General features: G+C 62.8%; 2 protein-coding genes across 3 annotated transcripts; both read left to right on the plus strand.

Annotated features, from left to right (window-relative positions):
• Positions 1–303: 303 nt before the first annotated feature.
• TOR2A (torsin family 2 member A) lies at positions 304–4,698 on the plus strand. Of its 2 annotated transcripts, XM_075439519.1 has the most exons (5): positions 304–434; positions 674–939; positions 2,022–2,197; positions 2,535–2,662; positions 3,309–4,698. In XM_075439519.1, the coding sequence occupies exons 1-5, from the start codon at positions 305–307 to the stop codon at positions 3,551–3,553; spliced, it is 945 nt and encodes a 314-aa protein (XP_075295634.1). In that variant the 5' UTR covers position 304; the 3' UTR covers positions 3,554–4,698. The 2 variants fall into 2 exon arrangements, with proteins under 2 accessions (XP_075295634.1, XP_075295635.1); XM_075439520.1 differs by lacking the exons at positions 304–434; positions 674–939 and adding an exon at positions 1,185–1,433.
• Positions 4,699–7,255: 2,557 nt separating this feature from the next.
• PTRH1 (peptidyl-tRNA hydrolase 1 homolog) lies at positions 7,256–9,718 on the plus strand. Its single transcript, XM_075439486.1, has 5 exons — positions 7,256–7,332; positions 7,806–8,025; positions 8,174–8,273; positions 8,840–8,885; positions 9,311–9,718. The coding sequence occupies exons 1-5, from the start codon at positions 7,279–7,281 to the stop codon at positions 9,500–9,502; spliced, it is 612 nt and encodes a 203-aa protein (XP_075295601.1). The 5' UTR covers positions 7,256–7,278; the 3' UTR covers positions 9,503–9,718.
• Positions 9,719–10,511: the final 793 nt, after the last annotated feature.

Consider the following 10,511-nt stretch of genomic DNA (forward strand, 5'->3'; position numbering starts at 1 on the left):
AGGCCCGCGGCCCGCGGGAGAGCAGAGCCCGGGGCAGGGCTGGGGAGGGGGGAGGGCGCAGCGCTGCCCGGCCCCCGGACCTCGGCGCGGCCCCGGCGCAGCCCCTCGCTGGCCCCGAGACCCGGGGCCACGCACGGGGACCGCGACCACCGGACCCCCCGCGGCCCCGGGCGGGGCGGGGCGAGAGGGCACGGCCCCGCCCCTTCTGTCCCCGCCCCCTCCTGTCTCCACCCCTTCTGGCCCCGCCCCTCGTGGCCCCGCCCCCGCGCGGGGCACGCCGGCAGCCGTAGTGCGGGCGGCCGCCATGGCCCCCGGAGCGGCGCCGCTGGCCCTGGCGCTGCTGCTGGAGGCCGCCGCCGCCGCCTGGGACCTGCGGGCGCTGCGCTGCGGCCTCTCGGCGGACTGCGAGTGCGGCTTCGGGCCCGACCTGCGCGGTCAGCGGGGGGCGGCGGCGGGCCGGGGGGCGGCGGGAGGCCGCGGGGCGGCGGGCCCTGAGGCGCGGGCGCCGGGCCAGGCGGCAGGCCGGGGGGCGGGATGGGATGGGGTGGGACGGGACCCTTCCCCGGGGGCGGCCCGGCCGTTTCGCAGCCCGGGGGGGCCCACGGCAGCCGCGGCCGGAGGCCAGAGCCGCTCCGCGCCACGCTGTCCCGGTCCTGATCCGACTCCGCCGCAGGTCTGGAGTGCGGCTTGGCCCTGAGCCTGGTGGGGCAGCCGCTGGCCCGGCAGCAGGTGACGAAGGCAGTGAGGGAGTTCCTGGGGAACCACAGTCCCGTCAAACCCCTCGTCATGTCCTTCCACGGCTCCACGGGAACAGGGAAGACCTACATGAGCTCCATGCTCGTCCGCCACCTCTTCCAGGGTGGGCTCCAGAGCCCCTACGTTCACCACTTCTCCCCGATCGTGCACTTCCCCCACGCCGAGCGGGTGGAGCAGTACAAGGTAAGGGACGCCTCCCAGCACCCTGCCGCCCGACTGGGCTTTCCTTGGTTCTGTCCGTCTGGGTCCTCAGGACGTCCACGTTCAGGCTGTTTCCTGAAGCAAAGCAGGAATCGAAGCTCTTTGCTTTACCCTCTCAGACACGGCTGAGTGGCTCCACGCGCTGGCTGAGGGACCCAGTAGTCGCTGTGATGTACTCTGGCACTCGGTTATCACTTTCGCCTTCCCCACGGCAGTCCTTGCCGTGATCCTGTTCTCATTCTTTAAATATTGACACAGCCCTTTGAATGCACAACCAGCAGTGCTTTGCTTAGATGAAAGGCAATAAAATTCTCCCGCTGCTGTCCAAACAGCTCGGTGGCTGTGAAAACCTGTGTATCGCTAGACTCGTAATCCCCTCCTGACACAGCAAGCAGCCCCTGAACAGCAGCTCTGGACTGTTAACCGGGCCGCTCTGTCTCTTGAAGCTGACAGAGGGAAGAAATCCAGACGTGCAGGTGAGCTGCCAAACCCTCAGCAGAGCGGGCAATCGGCGCACCGGGACGTTTGCTTTCTGGGTGTTTGGAGAAGTTGCTTCTTGTACTGTGTCCTTAAAAGAAACACTCTCGCAAAGGCAAAACCCATGCTGGGTGAAGTGCTGCAGTTGAGTTACACATGAGTCGTTTTGCATGGGCTGGCATCTACGCTGCGGTAACTTCAGCCACCGTAAAGAGCCAGAGCTCTGCTGGGTGAGCGCAGGCACACGTGTTTGCACCGGAACACGAGCTGACAGAAAGCACTCGGTAGCTGGGAACTGCGTAGAAACACAGTGAAAGAACACAGGGAACTGTAGGAGTCTGAATACCCAGCTTTAGTTTGCTGCCTCCTTCTTTAAGCCTGTAATAAAACATCTACAAAGGGCTAATAAAGCCAGTAACAGCCACTGTGCGAAACCCAGAATAAAGGAGGCCTCCCCGGTGCTGGCTGCTCCGAGTAGGAGGTGCTGTGCAGGGACCAGCTGCGTTCAGCACCTTCAGCTCCGCTGGAGCTCAGGCCTCAGCCATGGGTATCTCGCTGCCTTACGGTGCGGTGGGCATTTTTCCTAGGAAAACCTGAAGCGCTGGATCCAAGGGAACCTGACAAACTGCGGACGGTCGGCCTTTCTCTTTGACGAGATGGACAAGATGCACCCGGGCCTGATCGACGTGATCATACCGTTCCTGGGACCCTCGTGGGTTGTGTACGGGACCAACTACCGCAAAGCCATCTTCATCTTCATAAGGTAAGAGGGGTCCCGGTGTGGCATCGCAGGGCCTTCCAGCACACCACTTCTCATTTGGGCAGAGGTCGTACCTGCTGCAGAGCACACGATTGTTTCGCTTTGCCTTCTCCAAGCTTTGAGCCTCTTCCAAGGGACAGTGTTTCATTGTCAACAGGCAAAACTGGAGAGTCTGAAAAACCTACCTTTATTTGGCTGCCTTTACAGGGGTTATTTTAGGCCAGGCAGCTGGGAGACACTGGCTTGCACTTGTGCAGGCTGGAGGGTGCCAGATGCCACCTCTGTCCTGCAACACCGTTTTCCTGGGTACCTGCCGAATAAGCATCTCATTCTCGTGCAGCAACGCGGGAGGGGAGCAGATCAACGAAATGACGCTGGATCTCTGGCGTGCCCGCAAGGACCGGGAGGAGATCAGCCTGCAGGACCTGGAGCCGGCCATCTCCAAAGCCGTGTTCGAAAACCCTCAGAGTGAGTCCGTGGAGCAGAGCCATTCCTGTGGGGTCAGAGCCCAGCAGAAGGAGCTGGGCTCATTCCGGCAGCCACTGTCACTGCCTGCCACCTCCCGGGCAGCCTGAAAGGGACCAGGGGGTTTGAAGGAAGGGAACTGCGATCCCCCCGACACTTCCTGGCAAAGGGAAGAACAGCCTTCCAGGCCAGCAGACGTGTTACCATGCTTCATGGAGTTCTTTGGAGACACAGGGTACTTACAGCTGGGGGATGGCAAATAGCACAGCGTGCTCACTGGAAAGGCACCAAGACGGACCGATGCCCACTGCCTGCCTGGTTCTCCTGGCTTTGCCCTTGGCACAGGGAGCAGAGTTAAATTGGGGGTTGGAACTAGACCATCTTTAAGGTCCCTTCCAACCCAAACCATTCAATGATGCTATGAAAATCTGACTAGTCAAGCTAAATCCTCATATTCCCGGAGAGCAACAGGTCTGCTTGGGGCAGGGAGGGAGGCGACAACTGGTGGGTTCAGCACTCTCCTTGTAGAAAACTGGAGCAGATCTGTCTTCAGCCAAGTATTCTGGCTTCGAGCTAAGCAGCTCTTGGAATTCCAAGGACTGCAGAGACTCTCTGAAGGTAAAACCCGTCTCTTCCTTTGCTTTTGCAGGTGGATTCTGGAAATCCGGGATCATTAACGAACATCTCATTGACTTCATTGTGCCCTTCCTCCCACTGAAGCGCCACCACGTAAAGCAGTGCGTTGTCAACGAACTTGTCCAGCAAGGCCTCGAAGTACGTCCGGGTGTTGTCCAGGAGGTGGCTGACAGCATCCCCTACTTCCCAGAAGAAGAGAAAATATTCTCATCAACAGGCTGCAAAACAGTGGCCTCTCGGATCAGTTTTTTCTTCTAGCCACTGGCGAGGGTCTTGCTGGGATCCGCAGGGGATTGTATCTGGAGCAGTAAAGCAGCAGAGCCCAGGGCTGGCAGGATGAGCAGCGGGAGCTGCGGGTTCCCTCTTGGCAGCACGAGCGCTCTCCAGCTGAGCTCGTCTCTGCAGCCCCAGGGATGCCGCTGCAGGATGCCGCTGTGGGACCAAGTCCAAGTGATGTGATTTAAAGCACTTTACTGATTTACCCTTGGCCAGGCGAGGGTGGATGCGGCCAGCCCGGCGCACTGCCCAAGACATCTGTGACCACAAGGGGAAGATGCCAGGAGGGCCTGCAGTGACAGGGAGGTTTCTCACCCTGCCAGCAGCACCCACCTGCAGCTCGCCCCTCTCCCGGCAGCTACTGATATCCAACACATCGAGGTTCTGAGCCCACAGAAGAATAGTCTTTCCTATTTTAACTTTTTTTTTTTTTAATAACCTTTTTAAGCATGGCTGTGCGTCAGCTCCTTGGTACAGTGTGACTGTGCTGGTGCTGACTCCTGCAGCGCTGGCCTGTGAACACGTTCAACATGGCAGCAATATTTTCTTTTCAAGGAACTTTTAGAGCCAAATTCTTTCCAGCTTCCTTTCACTGTGAACAGGTGCTGGTAGGGACCAGCTTCACCATCAGGTGTCAGGGGGGTAGCGTGGGAGTTGGCAACACTGGATCTGCCAGGAGCCAGGTTCTTCCCACCACCCCCTTGTCCATCTTTCCCCAAGGTCCAAAGGATTTCCCTGCAGCAAACCAGGAAAACAACAATGAAACTTAGATGCGTGCTGCACTCTGCCAAGCATGGGGCACACAGCACCACTGGCCTTTGCCCAGGTTTTAATCTCTGTGCAGTCAGTTATGGGAGAACAGGTCCAAGTAACCACAATCAGTCACCCTCTAGGAACAAACTGCACGAGGGATGGGTGCAGGGACGCTTCCAGAACTCCGACGCTCCGCTCGGGCCCTGTGCTGAAATGAGCTGCCAGCACTTGGGACCAGTCCAGCTCCGGGGACAGCAATTTTAGCCACCATCCAAATGCTGCCCAGGAGCTGGCCTACAGACAGACACAAAAATTCTGCCTCTTCCAAAAATGTTATGATTTCTAATTTTAAAATAAATCTTTTATGAAATAAATGGCTGGGATTCCTGACTACAGATAGCGCGGAAGGAGGTGGAGGATTTGCAGTTCCATGGAAACAGCTGCCTGATGCGATGGGACTTTGGGGATTTAGCGGCACAGAGCTGATGCTCTCCACTTCAGTAACTGGAAACAAGACAACAGCCTTTCCCCGGGGAGGAGGCGAAACAGCAGTAGCTGGGCCAGACGTTCTCCACAGAGGAGCCAGCATAGGTCCAGGAAGGCCACTGGGTCCCCCTGCTCCAGCGGCACTTCTCCCCCTCTGCAGAGCTCACCCCTGGGCCCAAGGCCACGTTGGCAGGGCTGGTGCCAGTGCAGCAGGAGGTGGGAGCCACGTCACCTCAGCCAGACACAGGAGGCCTTCTGCTCTGAATTAGGGTCGAAGAAATGGGAAGAAGAAAATAAGGAGGAAGGAGACCTGCCCAGCGGCTCTGGCACACGGCTGTTGTAAGAGCCAGGCTCTAACACTCGCTGCTTGGCTTGGACCCTCACCCCAGCAGGACCTTGACCCAAGTCCCCAATACAGAACAGAAATACCAGGCTTGCCCCAAACTGAACGAGAGGTAGGCACATAGACTGCAATCGAGGTAACAGGCTGAGAATGTCGCCCAGGGCCCAAGGAGAGCATCAGGGAGTGGGTGCAGGGCTGCACTTCACTGTCCGTGGGGTCGAGCTGCACCATCCCTCACGTTCTTGACCTTCCTCAGGCAGAGGCAGGCCCTGGCCCAGCACCAGTAGCACAGCAGTTTCTGGGGATCGTGCTCAATGGCTATAGAGAAGCGAGCTTCTGCCTGCCGGTGCTGTCTGCGAGGGGATGGGAGCCAGCACACTCCTCAGCCCAGCTTGCCACCAGCCCTGGGGCAGACTGCACCAGCCCACCCACTCACCTCGCCACCCAGTCTCACCGTCCCTGCTCATGCAACACCACTGCAACTCATCTCCGCACAACACAGTCCCCCAGGCTCAGCTCCAGCGCCTGCTGGTAATCCGCTAACACGTAGGCCAGTTCCCCCCGGCGAAAGAAGCAGTCTGCAGCAAGGCAGCGTCAGCATCTCAGTTAAATGAGGGTGGCTGAGGGCTGGCTGCCACCCCTGGGCTTTGTCTGGAGCAACCTGTGCCAGTGGGAAACACACACGGCATGTGTCCAGCCCAACTCAGCCAGAGATTTCAGTGTCATTAGCCAAAAGCTCTGAGCTCTGCCAGTCTAGAGGTGCCACCCGGTCTGGAAGAGAGCAGCCATTCCCAGCCATGCCCCCAGGGCAGGCCATGGGGGTGAAGGAGCCAATCCACCAGTGGTAAATCCCAGCTCCTGGTACCTCTCCCTGTGGCTGAAACAGTCCAGGCAGGCACAGCTACGGACAGGGGCCAGGACCAAGGGAGAACCCAGGGACCCTACCGCCCATTTCGGTCACCACTCCCTAATGCAGGACCCCATGCTCAATGCCTGAGCGCAGACGCTGCTGTCTGACACCTCAGCCCTCACCCGAGGCCCCGCTGCAATCCCCAGCCCTGGTCCATGCCTCCTCTGTTGACACAGAGCCCCTCCTCCCTCCTCTCATCCCACACAGCCTCACCAAGCAGCATCACAGCCTCATCGAATCGACCCAGGGTGTAGCAGTGCACAGCGCAGTCACTGTAGGGGAGCACCTTCCTGAACGCCAGTGTGGCCAACTGGAGGTCGCAGAGCTGGAGGCAGGCCTCTGCCTGCTGCTTATACAGCCCTGCCTGCACCACAGACAACCCTCAGCCCACGCTGGCCCAGCCCAGCAAAACCGCCCAGGATCAGCCTGGCAGGAGGTTAACAGCACCCTGAAGCCAGATGCCAGCGTGAGAGCCAGCCTAATGCCGCTGCCTCCCGTCCCCAGCTCCCAGCCTGGTGCATCCCCAGCCCTCTGGGGACCTTTTACCCTCTGCAGATCCAGGCTGAGGGCTTTCAAATAGGGGGCGATGGCTTCCTCCCGCTGGCCACAGAAGTCCAGTCCTTTCTGGCAGCTGTGGAGAGGAAAAGAGCCATGAGCAAAGCCCAGAGACGTGCTGCTGGCCCAGGGGCTGCCACACAGCCTCGGATCCCATTAGCCCCCTGCCATAGCCCGAGGCCCCTCTGAGGCTGGTGCCAGCGGGAACGCAGCAGGCGCAAACACGTAAAACGCAGAGCACAGCCCCCGGCACCGACAGCTCCCGCACAACCGCGGGCAGGGGCCGCGCTTCCCTCAGGGACCACCGGCCGAACCCCGGGCCCCCCGCAGGGCCCTCTCCCGGCCTGTCCCCTGCCTGAGGGACTGCCCCGAGCCGCCGCTCCCCGTAACCCCACAACCATCCCTGCCCCAGCCGCCGCCCCGCGCGGCTTTACCCGGCCGGCGGGCACGGCCCCTGAGTGGGAGGAGTGCGGCCCGCCCCACGCCGCCGCCCCGGGCCCGCCCTGCTGCCCGCGAGGAAGATGGCGGCGTTGCCCGCGAGGAAGATGGCGGTGCTGCCCGCAAGCAATATGGCGGCGGGGCGGGGCGCGGGGCGGGGCGGAACCCGGCGATTGGCGACGCTCGGGCGTGACGTCACGGGGGAAGGGAGCACGCGGCGCGATGCTGGTCGGGCGCGCGAGACCGCTCGTCAACCGGGCGGGGCCGGGCGTCATGGTGGGGCCGGAGGGGCGGGGCCGGAGGGGGGGGCGTCGGGGGGGGCTGGGAGGGGAAACGGGGTTGGGGGGACCGGGTCTGTGAGGGGGAACGGGGGGATCGGGGCTGTGAGGGGATCGGGGCTGAGGGGACCGAGGCTGAGGGGACCGGGGCTGACGGGGGCCGGGGCTGAGGGGACCGGGGCTGAGGGGGAACGGGGAGACCGGGGCTGTGAGGGGATCGGGGCTGGGGGGACCGGGGCTATGTAGGGGATCGGAGCTATGAGGGGGATCGGGGCTGAGGGGACTGGGGTTGTGAGGGGGAGCAGCGGGGGAGGACTAGGGCTGTGAGGGGGATCGGGGCTGAGGGGATGGAGGCTGAGGGGAGCGGGGCGGTGAGGAGCGGGGCCGAGGGGTGCTGGGGGGATCAGCCCCGCGGAGGGGCCGGGGGCCTCACGGCAGCCCGGCAGAGCCCTGTTGGCGCCCGGCGGGCAGGTGGCCGGCCTGGGCAACTACGGGCTGCGCGGGACGCGGCACAGCGTGGGCATGGCGGTGCTGGACCGGCTGGCCCGGCAGCTGGCGGTGGTCGAGGGCTGGCGAGCGGACAGGCGGTGCTGCGGCGACGTGGCCCTGGCTGTGGCCCGCGGCCTGGAGCTGGTGCTGCTCAAGCCGCGGAGGCTCATGAACCTCAACGGGCTCAGCGTCGCCAGCGCCGGTGAGCGGCTCGGCCACCCCTGAGGGCTGCCCTGTGACAGCCCGGCTGGCCCCCTGCCCAGCGTGGGTCCCTGCAGCCCCGGTCCACAGGGTCAACGCCTGGGGAGTCGCTCCCCCTCATTTCTTGGGTTGTGTTTCTGTTTCCAAAGCTGAGGTCTACAACCTCCGCCCGGAAGACATTTACCTGGTTCAAGATGAGCTGGACAAGGCCTTGGGCAAAGTGGCCATCAAGCTGGGAGGCAGCGCAAGGTATGGGGTGGACCCAGCTCTCTGGTTGTGGGAGCTGGTTCGAGGCCTTGCCATGTCCTTACAGGCACACAGGCTGTTCCTGGCCCCGTCCCACCAGCCTGGCTGTGTTTTTGGCCCCAGCACCAGCCTGGGCTCGGTCCCAGTTGCAGACAGCTGGCCATTTGGGCAGCCTCCCGGTTCCTACCCTGGCAGGAAGGGCAGGGTGCCTCCTGGAAGGGGCTGTGGGCTGGATCCGGCCCATCGGCTGCGCCGCATGGGCTGTTTATAGCACTCTGCCTGCCCCAGCGCCAGCTCCTGGGTCAGCCTCGAGACATTTAACCTAGGAAATCTTCCACTGCAGGCCGGGGCAGGGTTGGTGCTGGGCCCCAGTGCTCAGCCACACATGCACCAGCTGCAGTGAGAGCTGAGACATACAGAACATGCTGTGCCAGCCCTGCTTCCCTCATCCGCCCCAGCCAGCTGCTCTCAGCCCCAGGGGCTGGATGTTCCTGCAGAGACAGGGCCTGGGGGCTGCAGCTCCTGGCTGGGGAGGGTTTTCTCAGTGGGTTTTCTCCTTCTCTCCCAAGGGGACACAATGGGGTCCGATCCTGCATCAGTGCTCTGCGCTCCAACGTGAGTGGGCCTTGGTGGGAGGGGATCAGTCCTGCCCCCACCTCAATGCATGGCTTGTCGTTCTCCCACTCCCATTCTTCTGACCCCCTTCAGACAAGCCCCTGCTCCCTCTCTTCTCCCCCCTTTTCTCCTTCCCTCCACTTTCCCGAGGGCTGATGTCAGTTTGGCCGCCGTGGAGGACATGGAAACAATTAGCTGGAGTGGCTCTGCCAGGCCTGGCAGGAGCCCGGGATCTCAGCGAGCCCAGCAAAAGCCTCTTCCAAAATCATGTTTCTTGGAGCAAGCACTCGAAACCACCTGGAAAACATGAGGGGAGCTGCTCCCTCACCACTCAGCCCCACTCGCAGCGCTGTCCCCTTGCCCCGGCTCTGTCTCAGCCAGGCCCTTGAGGTGCAGCCCCTCCAGCTTTCCCTCTTCCTCCCCAGGAGATGACCCGGCTCAGGGTGGGCATCGGGCGGCCGGAGGGTGACGTGACAGTGTCCAGCTACGTCCTGGCTCCGTTCAGCGCCGAGGAGCAGGAGAGGCTGGAGCAGGTGCTGGCCCGGGCCGCGACGTTCCTGCTGGAGCACATCCTGCGGAGCAGAGCACCCGCGGGGGAGCCGGGGGACAGGAGCTGACACCAGCCCCCGGGGACCTGCGCGGCCGGTGGACAAGGCGCTGCGGGTTCTCAGAGGTGACCGTGGTGCAGGGCAGAGCTGGCTCTGCCGGGCGGCCGGGCCAGGCGCTGGGGCAGCCCCACTCCGTCCCCACGCAGGGCCGGGCAGCGCGTGTCCCGCTCAAACCCCTGCAGGGTTCATACGGCAATTTGGCACAGAAATGAAATAAACCCTTGCCGCTGGCTCTGCCCTGCTCCTGCCCCTCTCCCCTGCGCCTCATGCCAAGCTCGCGCAGTCCCTGGCTCTCTGTGGCTCAAATCCATCGTCCCATCCCTGTTCCACCAGCCTAGGCTGGAGGGAAGCTTCCAGCGGGAAGCGGGGAGCAGTGGGAGCACCTTCCGCAGGGTCCAAAACTGCTTCGGCTTTGTTGCGAAACCGTGGCAAGCACAAGTCGCCGGGAATCTTGGGAACGACGAGGGCTACTCCCGCTGAGCTGCAGCAGGTTTCAGGGCTGCCCTCGCAGGTTTTGCGTTAGGTGGGTTTAAGCCACAACCCGGGGGCTCCCAACAGCTGGAGTTCCGGCTCCTCCTCGCAGACCCGGTACCAGTCTCGTGGCAGAGAGGGCAGCCCGAGAAGCGGGGTCTCCCCCCACCACCACTGCAGCTTCCCAAAGCGCTGGGCTCTGCTGGCACGTCCAGTCCAGCTGTGCACCCCATGAGCACGGCTGCACGGGGAGCCCCAGCGCGGGCAGCGCCTTGCCCACATCCCAGTGGGCGCTGGAACAGGCGCCGGGACCCTTGCTGGGCTGTGCGTACCGCAGCGCTGCTGCCGCTTCCTCCCTCCGCTCCAGCTGGCACCGGGCCTTGCTCTGCTCCGTCCCCAGCTCCTCCCGTAGCACTGAGGCTACCTGCGAGCAGGGGACAGGCAGGGAAGCAAAGGTGTCCCCAGCCTTCTATTGCCTCCCCACCCTGCTGCGGCGCCCATGGCGGTGCTGCCTGGGCCCTGCCCTTGCCATCTCCTCCTCCCTGTT

Source organism: Opisthocomus hoazin, chromosome 19, assembly GCF_030867145.1.
Source record: "Opisthocomus hoazin isolate bOpiHoa1 chromosome 19, bOpiHoa1.hap1, whole genome shotgun sequence".
In the NCBI taxonomy this organism is placed as follows: Eukaryota; Metazoa; Chordata; class Aves; order Opisthocomiformes; family Opisthocomidae; genus Opisthocomus; species Opisthocomus hoazin.

Coding starts and splice junctions, on each gene's coding strand:
- TOR2A (XM_075439519.1), top strand. CDS start 305: ATGGCCCCCGGAGCGGCGCCGCTGGCCCTGGCGCTGCTGCTGGAGGCC. Junction 2,198..2,534: donor GCCATCTTCATCTTCATAAG/GTAAGAGGGGTC, acceptor ATTCTCGTGCAG/CAACGCGGGAGGGGAGCAGA. Junction 2,663..3,308: donor CGTGTTCGAAAACCCTCAGA/GTGAGTCCGTGG, acceptor TTGCTTTTGCAG/GTGGATTCTGGAAATCCGGG.
- PTRH1 (XM_075439486.1), top strand. CDS start 7,279: ATGCTGGTCGGGCGCGCGAGACCGCTCGTCAACCGGGCGGGGCCGGGC. Junction 8,274..8,839: donor AAGCTGGGAGGCAGCGCAAG/GTATGGGGTGGA, acceptor TTCTCTCCCAAG/GGGACACAATGGGGTCCGAT. Junction 8,886..9,310: donor TCAGTGCTCTGCGCTCCAAC/GTGAGTGGGCCT, acceptor CTTCCTCCCCAG/GAGATGACCCGGCTCAGGGT.